General features: G+C 43.1%; 1 protein-coding gene across 1 annotated transcript in view; it reads left to right on the top strand.

Annotated features, from left to right (window-relative positions):
• COL27A1 (collagen type XXVII alpha 1 chain) overlaps positions 1–16956 on the top strand; it is a 321471-nt gene that overhangs the window by 294014 nt on the left and 10501 nt on the right. Inside the window, exons 49-56 of the mRNA XM_083158983.1 lie at positions 6083–6190; positions 7347–7400; positions 7677–7739; positions 9671–9724; positions 10183–10218; positions 10382–10399; positions 10538–10573; positions 16899–16925. Coding sequence (XP_083015109.1) covers positions 6083–6190; positions 7347–7400; positions 7677–7739; positions 9671–9724; positions 10183–10218; positions 10382–10399; positions 10538–10573; positions 16899–16925 — 396 coding nt within the window. The remainder of the gene's footprint in view (positions 1–6082; positions 6191–7346; positions 7401–7676; positions 7740–9670; positions 9725–10182; positions 10219–10381; positions 10400–10537; positions 10574–16898; positions 16926–16956) is intronic.

Raw genomic sequence — 16956 nt, 5'->3', positions numbered from 1 at the left:
GCTCGGGGGGGAGTCAGAGGGAGGGATAGGGCAAAAACCACTGAGGAAGGAGAGAGAGAGAGGGTGAAGGCAGAGACACGGAGAGGGAGGGTAAGGGCAGGGACACTGATGGTAAATAAATGTGTGTCTAAAAGCATTAATAGTATAAATGAATGCTATAAATGTGTGTGTTACTGAGAAGAACTTTGTGCCGATTATGTTATGAATAGATCCCCTGTCACTTGCCTGAGATCCTGCTTAAGCTGTGCCTCTCACATACAGGAGTATGCCTCAAGTTAAATGCACGCACATAGATTGGAGTGGCCTGGATAGGATGGCTTTCATAGGTTGGAGTGGCCTGGATATGATGGCATACAAAGATTGCAGTGGCCTGGTAGTGTTTGTGAATAGACCCCTTTCAGACAGAAAAGTCTGAAAATCCCGGCAAATACACAGCACTTCAAATGCCGTGTCAATTTGCCGGGAGCAGCCTGACCCCCCTTCACACAGAAGAACAAATTACCGGGTTGAAAATTTCTACCCGGTAATTTGCTGAATAACACGGGTATTTCTTCTGTGTGAAAGGGTCAACACGTGTCATAAATCCCGTGTCCTCGATCCTGGTCAATTCCCGGGTCGGAGACACGGGATTTACGACACGGGTGTGCCCTTTCACACAGAAAAAGGACCCGTGTATTTAATGAAATTCCCGGGTGGAACTACTTCACCCGGGTATTTCATTTTCTGTGTGAAAGGGGTATAAGAATAGTTGCCAGATGGTTATAGCATAGAATTAGGGGAGGTGCCTGGTGGATGAAGAACCAGAAATATAGTAATCTGGTGGTAATGAAGTAGTGAAGTTGCTTGTTGTAAATGCAGTACTGCAATGGGAATTCCAGGTGTGATGCTTGTGACCATGTATCAGAACAGGCTATCATCATATACCTTATGACTACAGAGTTGGTACACAGAGTTGGCTTAGAGGGTCATCCCTCTGCTGCTCTCTTTTCCTTCCTAGTAGCTCAGGTCATGAGCCCAACAAAGGGATACTATTTGGGGGTTAAATGAGGGCAGATCTGGCTTTTCGGCACATTGCCTTGATGAAGTGGCCGATTCGCATTATGCCCCTGGTGAATAGAATAACTTTGTTGCCATCTTGGTTACAGTCTCTATGTAAGGCCAGGGGTGATTATCTTGACTAGCTAAATACCTCACCACCTGTACACAGATAATATCTGCTGAAATGGGTTCTCCCGGTTCTTACCAGCAGCCATTTTTGCTTTGAATGGGTTTATCCTGTTACTTTTATGTTGTATGATTACTCTCCTTTTTCCTAGTCAGGATGAGTTCAGTTAAGATAAATTATTATTATGTCTATCCTGCTCGTCCAGGTGGATCCAATCTGACTCATATTAAAGCATGAAACAGACATTATCAGCTCCTCTGGGCTTTTAGCCTGCACTATGCCCAGTCTCCGCAGGTCACGTGACCTGCAGAAAGCCAGATATTCATTTGATTCATATGAATCCTACGGTATTACAAAATGCCAAAAGAATCTCAATCAGGCGTCCGGTTTGCGGTGTCTTATTATCTACTGCCATCTAGTGGCTCAGATCTGATAAACAAACATCGGGGATCCTGTGTAATGGCCGTATGGTACAACAGCGATTGTAAATGTTCCTAACCTTTTATAGATCCATTAGTGCAGTAGCAAAGTACAGTTCGAATATGGGTTAACCCCCTTAGAGAAAGAATAAGCATATGGAAAAAGATTGTATTGCTGTAAGTGCATGTCTTGCAGCTGTCCCATCACGGGTGTGTTGTGGTCTCTCCGTGGGACTGTTCTGGCTGGAGGTGTATGTACAGCTGCTTGGACATGGAGAATGTCTCTTCTGGCTGGAGATAAATGCTTACAGATTTCACCTTTCTTCAGTTTATTCCGGGAGAAAGAAAAAATGTATAGGACATTTGATTATTCTTCATAGTTTCCTTTACGTAATGCCAACATGTTCCTGAGCATTTTACAATTATGAATATACACCATAGTAAACAAGACAGCGGTTAGGAGACCTTGCTCACAATCTTGCATGCAATAGACAGATAGGAGTTTGATAAAGGAAAAAAAAAAGGTCAAGTGAACACACACACACATATATATATATATATATATATATATATATATATATCTATATCTCTCTCTCTCTCTCTATATATATATATATATATATATATATATATATATATATATATAGATATATATATAGATATTTATATATATATATCTATATATCTATATATATATATATATATATATATATATATATATATATATATATAGATATATATATATATATAGATATATATAGATATATATATAGATATATATATAGATATATATATAGATATTTATATATATAGATATCTATATATATATATATATATCTATATATATAGATATATATATAGATATCTATATATATATATATATCTATATATCTGTATATATATCTATATATATATATATATATATAGATATCTATATATATATATATATCTATATATCTATATATATATCTATATATATATATATATAGATATATATATAGATATATATAGATATATATATATATATATATATATCTATATATATATATATAGTATTCAATGCCCCTGAAGGTGAGAAGTGCTGATAGCTCACCGTCATAGTATTCAACTCCCTCACCTTCACTCCTCGCTGGTTCCTTTCGGGCGAGTGAGGCCATTTGAACGGCGGGGCTCGTTGCATGGATTTTTTCCTAACATTCTATATGGCGAGGGGGTTAATTGGTGAGGATGGCTTTTCCTCGCCCTGATAAGCCATCCTCGCCTTAGAAAACCACCTCGCTGCGGCATTGAATACCGCCCATAAACTATGTGGTGAAGTGCTGCATGTGTCCACTAGAGGACACTCGACAGACCAAATTACTCCTAAACAGAGGAAAACAATCGACAGACCAAAACTAAGTGCTTGGAAATGATGTATGATCCTGTCTTTACTTATTTTTTTTTTTTTACATAACAGACCTGTGTATGGTGATTGTAAGAAGTGTTTTGTGTGTCTTACATCCACAGGATTGTGCAACTTATAAAAACGATTAGTCAGACTATCAGGCGGTGCAGAACAGCTTGAGTGTGTGGACAGTGTAGGGAGGTCTGAGAATCTTCCTTTGTAGACCCAAATAGGTAATACGTATTAGGAACCACTTTTTGGGGGCTATAAATAAAAATGCCTTTAGAGCATGGATACACTTGTCATGTTTTCAGGCTTCCTGCCATGGCTTCACACTACAGACATACTTGACAGCCAAGAGGCATGCATCTTATGGTCCCATACATCAGCGGATGCAAATCTATTATCTGTGGGCAGCGTTGATTGGAGATCCGTTGGGAAATCGGGGAAATAAACAAGGTAAAAATTTCCCCATTCCCAAGGTTTTAGCTTCTCAATTCCCTGGCCCAGCCGTCAAGCGTTCGGGACATTGCAACAGTTAATTGCCGATGTAGGCAACATTCTTTTTTTTTTTTACAGCAGATTCTGATTGCCAGATAGTTCCAATCTTTCACCAGTCAGACTGTAGGATGCTGTCATATAGCCTTTACTGAATGCTAATTGCAGTAGGAATAAATGGTTTAATTGGGTCACCCCACAGGTCTGGGGGTGGGCTTCTTACTCTAACAGAAATTAGTGAAAATAAGGTGGCTCTGATCCGGGGTCTGATATACGGAGGGTGGCTCTGTGCGGTCATGCTTAGAGATCCGGGCTCATATACGGAGGGTGGCTCTGTGCTGTGGTGTACAGAGATCCGGTGTCATATACTGAGGGTGGCTCTGTGCTGTGGTGCGTACAGAGATCCGGGGTCTGATATACGGAGGGTGACTCTGTGCTGTCATGCTTACAGAGATCCAGGATCATATACAGAGGGTGGCTCTGTGCTGCGGTGTATACAGAGATCCGGGGTCATATACTGAGGGTGGATCTGTGATGTAGTGCGTACAGAGATCCGGCGTCTGATATATGGAGGGTGGCTCTGATTTGCTTTTTTTTGAAGTAATCTCCCCTTACATTAAATGCCTAGATTTGCCCCTAAGGACCCCCAAGAAAAGAAAAGCAACTCTCGGGAGTCTCCGAACAGTCATTTGTACGTTAATTGATCTTTGTAAAATGCATTTTTAATCTGTTCAATACATTCTGCAGACCTCACAAGAACAGATCTCAGGTGGTACATATTTTCTGTTGGCACCAAAACCCTAAGCACACAACCCTCTGCTCCTAAACTCCCCACCTAATTGTTTTTATATTTCAATTAGCTGTGCAAAATTGTTCAGTTATTGAATCATTAAACAGCAATTCATCACAAGAAATATTAATTGAAAAAGAAGCTTAATGATCAAAGTGCATTCAACATATGCCAACAAAGACTACTAATGGCTAATCTACTGTGTGTAGACACCATTAGCCTCGCCTTTGTGATTATTTCATTCCTGCTAGAGATAATTTCATGGGGGGGGGGGGGGGGGAGCTATGACAACCCCAAGCAAGCACCTTGTATGGGACATCTTGGGAACCAACCAACAGCTTCCATCTGTATTCCACCAATGACATTGTCTTTTGTTTTGGGTAAGGAAAAAAAAAACATTCTGTGCCACTTCCAATAATTTCTATGGTAAAGTACAGTATGCAGTCAGATTCAAGGTCTGGTGACTGTGTCCTGTACTACACGTATATTAAAAATACTACCCCTAATTTGCGCTATTAAAATCTCAGCAGCGCCTCTAGATGAACCCCCGTTAGTGGATGAAGTCTTAGGATGAAATGCAGAGAGTTCTAAGTCTACAATCCACATTTGCCTGTAAAAGGAGGCGACTTCCAATATTACCTGTGATTGTGAATATTGTTGAAATGGATGTTTTAAGAATTAACTGACAATTGTGGATACTTGTTTTATGATTGTAAATGTTGTTAATAAAAACATTGGGTACTTATGTAATATCTGGGCTCCCGTTTTTCTTATGAGACCGCGTGCGCTCGCCACGCTTCGGGCACGGTGGCTCGCTGCGCTCGCTACACTATATAAAATCAACTCCATGCGTAGTTGGATAGATGGGGTTATGAAAAAATGGGGTGCATTTAACATGGGAGCCCAGATAACACATAAGTACCAAACATTGTTTTTAAATAAAGTTTTTATTGATTATAAGATATAGCCCAATAGAGGAAAGGTTATTTGTTGTAGATGGTGAATAATTCTAGTGCTCTCTGATACTTGTGTGTATGTGTAAAATATATATAAGTACATACATACATACACACACACACACAAATACCTACCTGGGTCACACAGGGACTGTAGACGGGGAGCAGCAGAGTCCCAGTCTGTCATCCTCTTCCTCCAGTCATATGATGGAAGCATGCATGGGGGTTATTTATATCCTGCTCACGTCCTGCATAAGTCAGGTAATGTGTTTCCTCTTGGAACTCTCACACGTAGACATTGGACACATGACAAATGTGCCTTCTGCTCACTTTAAGGTCTCATAATTCAGATGTCTGAACACAAAGTCCCAAGTGACTCCTCAGGGCTTTCCTAGTTAACCCGTAGTATGACCATTGTTATTTAGTGGTGAAAGAAGAAAAGAATCTTAGAAGTTGTTCTAGCAGTGAGTGAGCAGTTTAGCCTCCTTTACTCTGTGCTTTTTACTAAACATTACTTCTAAATGATATGGGTTATGTAGGAGCTAGGCCTAACCCAGCTAAATCATGCAATTGGAAAATGACTCTGATTGACTCCAGATAAGGCAAACAGTCCTAGGGGCCTTGGCGCTCAGGGCCAGGGTAATTGTCGCTCAACCTTATTCCTAATGATGCAGATATTACACGTTGCAAACTGACACAAAAACATGTCCAATAAAATTATGAAATTGTAATATATTTTATTGTCCAAATGTGATTTTTTTTTAAATTTTTTTTTTAGTACATTTTGTACACAATAAACCCAGTATTTTTGAATTTTTTTCCGAAATTTGATCTCATGGTTGTAACCATAGTCTTCACTGCTCTTCATAGGGAGAAAGGGGATTACCCGGCGAAGTGGGAGTTCCTGGAGTGCGTGGCATGGAAGGCGTCATGGGGCTTCAAGGCACCACAGGAGAGCGGGGAGCAAAAGGCCAGCCGGTGAGTATTAAATAGCGAATCTGTACAGAGCTACCAATTACATGTAATAAGTGTTTACTGGTTTTTCTTTGTATTTAATCAAGTTGATAAATAACTGTATGCGACAACCCGTCAGGTGGCTGCTTCAGCTAACGCTGCACAGCTTGTAGTGAGGGGTGTCATCAATTCTCAATACAGTGAGTAATGGCTGTGTGATGCGCATTTTATGGGTCTTTACCCTTTGAGTGCCAAGTGAATTTGTCAAGATAGGTGTGAAAATTGCCAAGCAAACATTTCTATTCATCATAATGACCTGTAATGTTTACCGTATATAGGAAATATCTTTTTTTGGTACTTATGTAGTATCTGGGCTGCCGATTTCTAAATCGGGTCGGATCGGGAGATCGCATCGCATCGCATGCGACCATGCGATTCGATGCGATGCGATGCGATGACCCGATTTTTCCATAGGAATCAATGTTAAAATGGACTGAGTCCATTTTAACATGGAATTCAATGGGAAAAATGGGTCCTTTTCATACCCCTACTATCCAAGTGGGCATGGAGTTGGATATAAACCTGTGGCGAGCGTAGCGAGCCACCGAGCCCGAAGCGTGGCGAGCGAAGCGAGCCCCGCGAGGGGACGAATACCGTCCCCTCGCGGGGCTCGCTTCGCTCGCCACGCTTCGGGCTCGGTGGCTCGCTACGCTCGCCACAGGTTTATATCCAACTCCATGCCCACTTGGATAGTAGGGGTATGAAAAGGACCCATTTTTCCATAGGAATCATTTTAACATTGATTCCTATGGAAAAATCGGGTCATCGCATCCGATATCGGATGCGATGCGATATCGCATCGCATCGCATCTGATTGTATGCCTTAACTTAAGGCATACAATCAAAAAATCGGCAGCCCAGATACTACATAAGTACCCTTTTTTTTACACAACATTTTTAGGTAGAATTTATATAACAAATGTGAGGGACGCTGGCATTTTTAGCTGATATTTTCCACATCTCTCACAGAGAGGTTGGCACTCAGTGGGTTAAAAAGTAGAAATACTCAGGGAAGGAAAGTGTCTGTCTATCCCAGAGGTTCCCCAGTGGTTTCTACGGTCTACTCTTTTTCAGACTCCCATTTTCATGCAACCTATAATCTCTGAACTCTGCATTTTAGGGTGACCCTGGGGAAACTGGATTCCCTGGCATTGCCGGACTGTTCGGACCAAAGGTACTTATTGTGTTCTCTCTGCCGCTGAGCATGATAAATTGAAAAGCTTCTCTGATCCCTATTTCCAGCTCTTGTTACGGCACTGTAGGGAAATTATTCTAAATAAGTCTGCATGGTTCTAAATGGAATGACATTGTGGCAGGCCTGCTATGTGGGCGCTGGGGGTACTGGCGATGTTAGCTGTACATTGGTTGCTTACAAAGAAGTGGGTAGGATATGATTATGTGGGTACTGGGCACTGTAATCAGTTAATGAACGCTGTACTAATCTTTACAGGGACCTCTTGGTGACATTGGGTATAAGGGCATTCAAGGGCCTAAAGGACCTTCTGGTATAATGGTAAGCTATTTACTCTGTTACAAATACAATTTAGACTAATGAGCTCCTACATCAGATTGGTTACTATGGCTTACAGCACATCTATGTTGTACAGTCCACCCCTGTCTAGGGTTACCAACTCATCCCTTTAATTCGGGACACATATTAATTACACAGGTTCTGTGGCTGGCTTTCACCTGGTTTTAAACTGCCGCACTTCAAGACTCCATTTCACCTGGTTTTAAACTGCCACAGAACCTGTGTAATTAATATGTGTCCCGAATTAAAGGGATGAGTTGGTAACCCTACCCCTGTCCCTCTCTTCTTTCAAACACATCCTTTTGTCGCCGCCCCCCCCCCCCCCCTTAACAAGAGATAAATGCAAGGTTGATAAAGAGAGATAAAAGTCCAGCCAATCAGCTCCTTACTGAATTTTTTTCAAACACAGCCTGTAACATGGCAGTTAGCAGGTGATTGGCTGGTCTTTTATCTCTCCTTATCACCCTTGCATTTATCTCTTGTTAAGGCTTAAACATCTGGCCCATTATTCTGTATATAAGAAAAATCTAAAGATAAAACAAAAAAACATTCAATCTATTCTTACACTTGAGAATAATAGCTGTAGAGGCTATGTACTAATGCAAGTGTGCACCAAATGAGACTTTTACTGTCTTATTTGGTGCAAAAAAAATTATATAATTTTTTTGTGTGTGAGCGATACCCTTAGGGCTATTTCACACTGAGCCGGCCCAGCCCGAAAGGCAAAAAGCAGTATCGGACTTCTTAATCATTAGTGACAGCTTAGGGGTCCTTTCACACAGGTCGGCCGCCCGATGTATACACTGAGAAGGACGGCTGCTGGGCCATGTTAACATGACTGTGATTTACACGGGCAGATGGTGCCTTTCACACACACACAAGTTGTTGGTGTGCAGCTGCAGCTCTACCCCGCTCCCCAAAGTGACATCACATTGAAAACCCGCCCCCCAGAATTAATGTCAAACGCATGTCAGGAATAGATGTAGGTATATTTTATATATTTTTTTATATTTGTGTATATTTTTATATTGAATTTGATAGATATTTTTTTATAAGCACACCATTAAATCCGTCTGAAAAACCGGTGTATGTGAAAGTCACTGCCTTCCGGCAAAGTTTGTCTGGCTTATCGCCGTCTGGTTAAAACCGGAGTGTGTCAAATAGCCCTTATAACCGGCTATTCCGTTAGTAGCCGCAAGGTGCTGGCTCTCAAACCTTTATCCCACACCTTCCAGTTTAACATTGTACATTTGTTTTCCTTACACACAACACGCACAACATTCAGTTGCACTGGAATATCTGTAATAAGCAGTGCTGTGTGCAGCCACTCAACACAGGGGAAAATCACTGCTAACTAAATGCTCTTCCATAGCCTTCTTGTATGAGTATTGTACAACTATTCCTTCCCCACCTCTGGTTTCCCCAACCCCTGCCTTCAGCCTTCGTTTGCAAATCCACACCCTCACCTATAAACCAGGATGTATTTGCACAGAAATAGGCGCTTGACATCAAAACATTCTGTACTGCAGGTTCCCACTTTTTACTGGGTCATATATTATCCTTCTTGGCAAACTCTCAAGCAGAAGGTTATCGCTACGGGTTACTGTCATTATGCACTTTGCAAGTAAACAGTCATTAGGAAGACACGATGTGTCTGCCATAACCAGTTTGTGTGGGTATTTTCCGGCTATATCCTGCTACTTGACTGTAGCCTGGAATGGGCTAGGTTCTCATGCTAGCCTCTGGGATGCATATATTTTAATGAGTGATTTAAAGTTTACAGACTTTTTGCTGATAGAAAGAAGGTCTACACAAGCTGCATTGTTCTAGCTGCTGTTGAACTACAACTTCCAGCATGCTGGGGAATCAAAGTCCAGTGGTTCTAACTCAAAATATCTTTCCCCCCCTCCAAGGGTAATGAAGGAGTCAATGGTCAAATGGGAATTGTCGGTCCTACTGGAAACCCAGTAAGTAGAAGTTCTTGGTATTAAACGTTTTATTGTGGATCTGTTTCTATACCATGCTGGGCATGACTAATCCATGGAGTGTTATTCTAGAAGTGCATATACCATAACATCACTGTGCTTTCATTAACTCAGCTTTGTTTTGTGACTGGTCCGATCTGGCTGTAATCTTTATTGGCGGCAGTTTGTGTACATTTATTTATCCACTTCCAGCTCGACTAAACCTAACTGACTATAAAAAGAAATACCCATTAAAAGAACCCGCTAATCTGGTTTCCACCAAATGAACATGTAAAGTACAATCACTCCTGTATCCCATCTGTCACCTGTAGGAATCCCCCACCACATTATAGCTAAACTGACAGAAACTTTTCACAGGACTGATCCCTAATAACTAGTGTTGGCAAGTGACAAATCGTGTTCTCCCACTAAAGTCATCATCTTTATGTTTTTTTTTTTAGGGCCCTATAGGAGACAAAGGAACACAAGGGGACACTGTAAGTAGACCAAGTATTATTTTTCTGTTATATTGTTTGGCTGCTTGCCATAAAAAGGAAACAGAGACAGGAAGCCATTTTGTTTGGTGCTGCGCTGGCAGCCATGTTCATTTGTGCTGCTTTCATTAGTAGCTTACTTATATCTTCCTAATTTCTCTTTCAGGGACTGCCAGGCCCGAGGGTAAGTCCACTCAAATATCAAAAACTGTAGTACATGTATGTACTATTTAAATGATTTTTAAAAAGGAAGGTGGACCAACTACATGTGACAGCGGACTCACTGATTATGGGTTATTTTAACGTTATTCTGTCTCTTTAGGGCCCTCCCGGTCCCCGTGGGAAGCCTGGACCACCGGTAAGAATGAGAAACGGTTGTTTGTAGATGCCTGTTGAATACACTTCAGATATCATTAGGGAGCAGGATATAAGTTCCAAGAAGTTTCATGCATATACATTAGATTGTCTTAGAGAACGCTGTATGAATCTCCAAATGGATTTCATCATTGAGCAACTGTTTCTTAATACAATGTTGGCGATTCAGTCCTAATCAATGGGTGGAAGCGCACATAATAGCAGTTGGGCTGTCTCCCATTATCGCTCTAAGCCAATCTAATCTGATGGCTTGTGTGTCCCCATATGTAGGGAACCACAATTGCCCACATATCACAAGAACGCCCCAGATTTATTCTATGTAAGAAGCCATATTGCACCTTTGATTCAAATATTGATCAGCCTAAGCCAGTGGTCTCCAACCTTATTTGGGGCGTGAGCTACTCGTGGCAAAATAAAGCACCCAAAGAACTACAAAAAAAAAAAAAAAATCGGTGTAATAACCAAATAATGCCCTTTACACATTATACCACACACTGTTATGCCCCTGATACATTATGCCACACACTGCAATGTGTAATATGCCACATACAAACCTCCCAACACTGGAGGCAGAGTAAAAGGGACATCTGCGTGTCCATGACCTACTATCGTGGTACTCCTGCGAGGCCATGTCCCCCATTTTCTCTGCTATGGGGGCATAGATCGTGCTCTGAAAGCTGCTGCCCATGCCCCCAGCCTCTCTGAATAGACGGCCCCGGGTGGGAGGCAAAGCAGCCCCCAAAAAATGGGAATCGCCTGTGAAAATCAAGACAGTTGGGAGGTACAGTATTGTACACCTTGTCCCATAAGGCTTCTAATTACTTTTAAATTACCTGCTCGTTGCCAGGGGTCAAAACTTACTGCCAGGGATTAATGCTTGTTGCCTGGAGTTAACGTTTGAAGAGACAGGGTTTAGGGACAAGGCTCAGATAATGATGTCTGGATGAAGACACAAGATATAAGGGTGAAGGTGCCTGGGAGGAAGGACACTGTGTAGGGGTGGGGGTGCCTGGGAGGAAGGACACTGTGTAGGGGTGGGGGTGCCGGAGGAAGAGGAACAATGTGCAGTGGAGAGGGTGCCTGGAACTTACCGGGAAATTGAAGACTGTCTCAGAGTACAGATCATCTACCACAGATGTGATGTGCTTTCAGTTCCGCGGCAGCGCTACCCAGAAGTGCCGGTAATGCTTAGCGCTGTGCTCCCTGTCAGACGCTAGAGGTGAAATATTACCTCTAGCGTATTTCTTAGAGGAAGGTGGCGTCAGGCGCTGGAGAGACGGACGGACGCAGAGTGGTCGAGCCACCCAGATCGCTACCTCGAGCTACCAGTAGCTCGTAATCGACAGGTTGGCTACCACTGGCCTAAGCTATTCTGCTCCTTACGTAAAGTATAGTCTTGCCCACAGGTATGCAGCTACCATAAAGCACTCCTTTCATTTAGAACTTGGTATAACTTAACACTCAAATACAATAAAACACACTACTAGAATTTGGTCATAAACAATGAGGGAGCTAAGGCCAAGAACACATCAGAACGAAATGTTCCCAGCCAATCCCCCATCCGAGATACCTTGCACGATATACCCTGACATCATCAACTATACCAACTGGTTGTGCGGGCAATTATGGGCACACACTGTATATGTAGTTCTCGGCTACCCGGAAAGGACCTGTTGTACTGATGCCATCCTGGTGTGTCCCCAGCCTTGCAGTCCTGCTGATACAAGGTTCTCTACAATAAAGATACAGGTGGTAACTTCCATAAAAGGCCGTGGCATCTCTAACATATGGGGAGAAAGGCAGATATTGGGGCAAACGAAAAGGAAGGGTACTTAGCGGCACATGGTGACCAGATGAATGGGACTGGATAAGATGAACATAGCAGTATACGCAGCAGGTACACATTACAGAGAGGCAGGTAGATGTGGAGATACACTGTGATGTGGGGGCAGAACTAGCAGAGACACACAGGGATATGCAGTGACACTGTATATTCCTTATTTACCCATGACTGCAGATAGATTTCAGATTCCATTGTTAAATTTGCCAAAGACTTTGTGGTCATTGGGTTAGTAAATGAGGATGATGAGACTCCCTATAGGAATGAGCTAGGCTGGTTGTCTGGAGTAAGGCAAACCACTTATTTATACATGAAGGGAAAAGTAAAAAATTGGGGTACTTATGTATTATCTGGGCTCCCATGTTAAATGCATCCCGTTTTTTCATACCCCTACTATCCAACTACGCATGGAGTTGATTTTATATAGTGTGGCGAGCGCAGAGAGCCACCGTGCCCGTAGCGTGGCGAGGGGACGCGGTCTCATAAGAAAAACTGGAGCCCAGATATTACATAAGTACCAAAATTGGTGCTTGATTTTAAACTAGGATGCAGGTTGCCAAAACTACCAGTATCAAAAAATGGGCAAAATGTTGAGGTTGTACAGTCATTTCAGTTCTTAAGGACTCTGGTTTCATCGAATTTAACTGTATAAAAATAACAGTGTAAACAGTATTAAAATATAATGGCGACAGATATTCGCAAAACAGCTTTACCAAACCTCACAGATGCTCCATAGAGAGTGTCCTGACCCTTGGCATCATTGTCTGGTATGGCAACTGCACTGCACCGGTGCGGAGCCTGGTAAGAACTACAAGTAAAATTGTTGCAGTGCAGCTGCCAACCATCCCTGGGCTTCATGGTGCTATTGTTCTAAAGCAGAGGCAAAAATACTGAATCTGACTTGTTATCTATTTAAGATCATGGATCTTTAAAATATTTACCCTCTCAAAAGACAATTTATTTGTATTACATGGGGATGGCATATGTGTGGCATAGAAGTGGCAGGTTACAAATACGTACTTGGACATGCAGTGACGTGGAAAGCAGGTGCTTTGCACACGGAAAGGGGCACATTACGCGCAGACACTAAGGAACACAAACACATGTGCTAGAACATTAGAACGTACATGGACGCAAGCAGAGACTCAAGCAGGTAATTGTGGGCATCATACACGGGACAATGAACACAGGCAGACGTAATATACAAATTCATACTTGCCTCTAATATTCAGAGAATTTATAGGGAAGTATTGGGTTCTTGCCACTAATTATGTGGCTGGTCAGTGTTCTTTTATGTGGACATGTAACTAGTCATTTTGTCTTAAAAGGAATATACTGAAGTGCTGTTATTTAGCTTTATCTGCGCAGTTACGCCAGGTCTGCCCATTGTACTGCACCTCCCTGGCCATCAGTGATGATGCCAGTGTGATATTGCATTTCCCAAGTTGTGGCTGCATACAATTGTCAGAGGTACCTGTGGGCCATAACGCCCTTGTAGTACTGACCACGGTGGAAGAGGATGGGACACTACCATATTATACATTTGGGAAGGTGACATCACATCTGTCCAAAGTGACCTTCCTCGCAGACGACTCTGCAGACGTAGCACCATGTGCTGGGGATACACCGCTTATGGCCCTTCTCCCTGGCAGCACAAATGTGGAGTACAATCAGTTAGTAAGTAAGGGGTAAATGTATGAAGCTTGGAGAAGTTGTATCTATCCCCATAAAGAACGTTAAATGCAAGGTGATACTGAAATGCATCAGCCAATCAGCTCCAATATGTAAATTGACAGGAGCTGATTGGCTGGAGCATTATCACCGTGCACATAACGTTCTTTAGTGCAAATTAGGTTTATTGATTTTAAGTATAAGAAGTATTGCTCTGAGTAGGAAGATAAGTACTCTACATATACACAGGGCTGGTGCAAGGGTTCTGGGCACCCTAGGCAAAAACTCGATAAATAAGGGGCGCCCTCCAGCGGCCAGCACCCTAGGCAGCTGCCTAGTGGAAGCTCCGGCCCTGCATATACATAGAGGCCATAGGCGAATCTAAGGGGTGGTCTGGCGGTGCAGTGGACCACTCATTAGACATACCGCTTATCTAGAAAGCGCTGACAGCCGGCCAGAGAGCGGTGCACTGCCCGGCTGTCCGACTGATTGGCTGCTGGATCGCTAGCTTCCATTGGCTTGTGAGGCAGCTGGAAATTTAAAAATAGCCATGGCGCAGACCTGTTCTGCATTGAGTCTGACAGCCGGGCAGCGCACAGCTCTCTGCCTGGCTGTCACAGAGCAGGATTTCAGTCCCCTGCTCCCCTGTGGCAACAAACATGCAATCCCCGTTAGCAATGAGCATGAAACACCTTGGCAACGGGCATTAAACACCCTTGCCATCGATTATGAAGCCCCTGGCATTAAACATGTAGGTAAGTGGCACTTATGTAATGTAATATGTAATGGGCATCATGGTGTGAGGCACAATGTGTAATGGACATCACGGTGTGTGGCTTATGTGTAATGGGCATTACGGTGCGTGACATAATATGTATTATGCATTACAGCTTGTGCAATAATGTGTAATGGGCATTACTGCATGCGGAATAATGTTTACCGGGCGTAATGGAGTGCGCTATTATGTGCAATGGGCATTACGGCATTTACTATAATGGGTCATGGGCATTACAGTGTGTGGTATAATGTGTAATGCCATGTCCCCTTTTGTGAGACCACACCCCTTTTTTTCTCAGCGCAAGGGTCCCTGCAGCAGGATTAGTTGGATCTGGGACACCCATTATCATATTTCTAGATTTGCCAGTGATGGAGGCCGCAAATAAAAATGTTGAAAAAAGGAAAGTAATCTACAGGGGAGGGTTTAAGAGGAATGGGACGTAATAATGCACATAACGTTCTTTAGGATAGATAATACTCAAAAAAATCTCAAATTTTCTTGCATTTTTCTCCCGGTTTAGCTATTTTCCTGGGGGTGGACAACTTTCTATAGCAGGCCACTGCTGGTAATACCAACACATGAGCGGCAATGGCTGGTGATGTGGGAGGGCGCATCAGAGTAAACTGAGCCGCTTTCAGCTCAAAGTTGCCCAGTGTGTAAGGGCTTTGGTACTTGTTTCCTAGCACGGCCACAAATCTTGGCCATCGGGGGTAATTTTAGTGGCCTGCGACGCGACCGACGCGATGCCCCCGATTTTTCCATTGAAATGCATTGAAAACAGTGAAAAATCGGGTCGGTCGCGTCGTGTGCGCCTAAAAATGCTTAAATGGTCCACCCGCGATGGCCGCGATTTCCCCATAGGGAACAATGTTAAATGCCTCAATTTACCCGCGATGACCCCGATTTCCCATAGGAAACAATGTTAAATGGGTCAATTTACCCAAATCATCATAGGGAAGAATGGTAAATGGGCCAGAAAGCCCAAAAAACCCCCCTGACCAGTGAAATGTCCCCCCCAAAATTAGTTCACGCCACCCCGCGATGAACGTGAACCCGAAGCGCAGCGAGTCCGCGAGGGGCGGCGGTACGCGTCCTCCGACCTTTTCATACCCCCACTATCCACTAGGGCGTGGAGTGAGAATAGAATAGTGTGGCGAGCGCAGCGAGCCACCGAGCCCGAAGCGTGGCGAGCGGACGCGGATACCTTCACAGGTAAACGCGTCCCTTCGCGGGCTTCACAGGTATCCGCGTCCGCTCGCTGCGCTCGCCATTCTATTCTCACTCCACGCCCTAGTGGATAGTAGGGGTATGAAAAGGTCGGAGGACGCGTACCGCCGCCCCTCGCGGGCTCGCTGCGCTCGCCACGTTTCGGGTTCACGTTGATCACGTGGTGGCGTAAACTACTTTTGGGGGGACATTTTAATGTTCAGGGGTGTTTTTGGCCCATTTACCATTGTTCCTATGATAATTTGGGTAAATTGAGCCATTTCACATTGTTTCCTATGTGAAATCGTGGTCATCGCGGGTAAATTGAGGCATTTAACATTGTTCTCTATGGGGAAATCGCGATGGCCCCGATTTTACCCCCGATGACTGCGATTATGATCGTTGTGGCCGTGCTAGGAAACAAGTACCAGGGCTTTTAATGTGATTTGACATATAAACTACGGTACATAGTGCAAATGTCTGTGGTGGACAATACTGGCCAAGGCCAAAATCCCTTTATTTAACGGTCATACAGCTGTGGGAAACCAGAATGAGCAGCATTGTGTTTCCCGCCATAATCCTTAACTTGCTGCAATATTCCTTGTGCTTTTAATGCAGGCTGAGCCTGGTCACTCACCATACATGTGTATTAAGTATAATTACAGAGCTTATCATAGGAATCATTGACCTATAATTTAGCTACTGTACAAGCCGCAGACAAAGACCACAGGCAGCTGAGACTGAACCTGATCTCTAACAGTAATCAATGTAATGGAATAAGTAAGTTCTGATGGTTTCCGTTCTCTCTTGCAGGGTCCACCTGTGTTTTTGGAATCCTTTGTAAGTAGTTTGAATTACAAATCTCTGTCAT

Source organism: Crinia signifera, chromosome 9, assembly GCF_055691185.1.
Source record: "Crinia signifera chromosome 9, ASM5569118v1, whole genome shotgun sequence".
In the NCBI taxonomy this organism is placed as follows: domain Eukaryota; kingdom Metazoa; phylum Chordata; class Amphibia; order Anura; family Myobatrachidae; genus Crinia; species Crinia signifera.
Note: the sequence above shows the minus strand (reverse complement) of the source record. Positions and strands in the feature narration are given on the sequence as shown.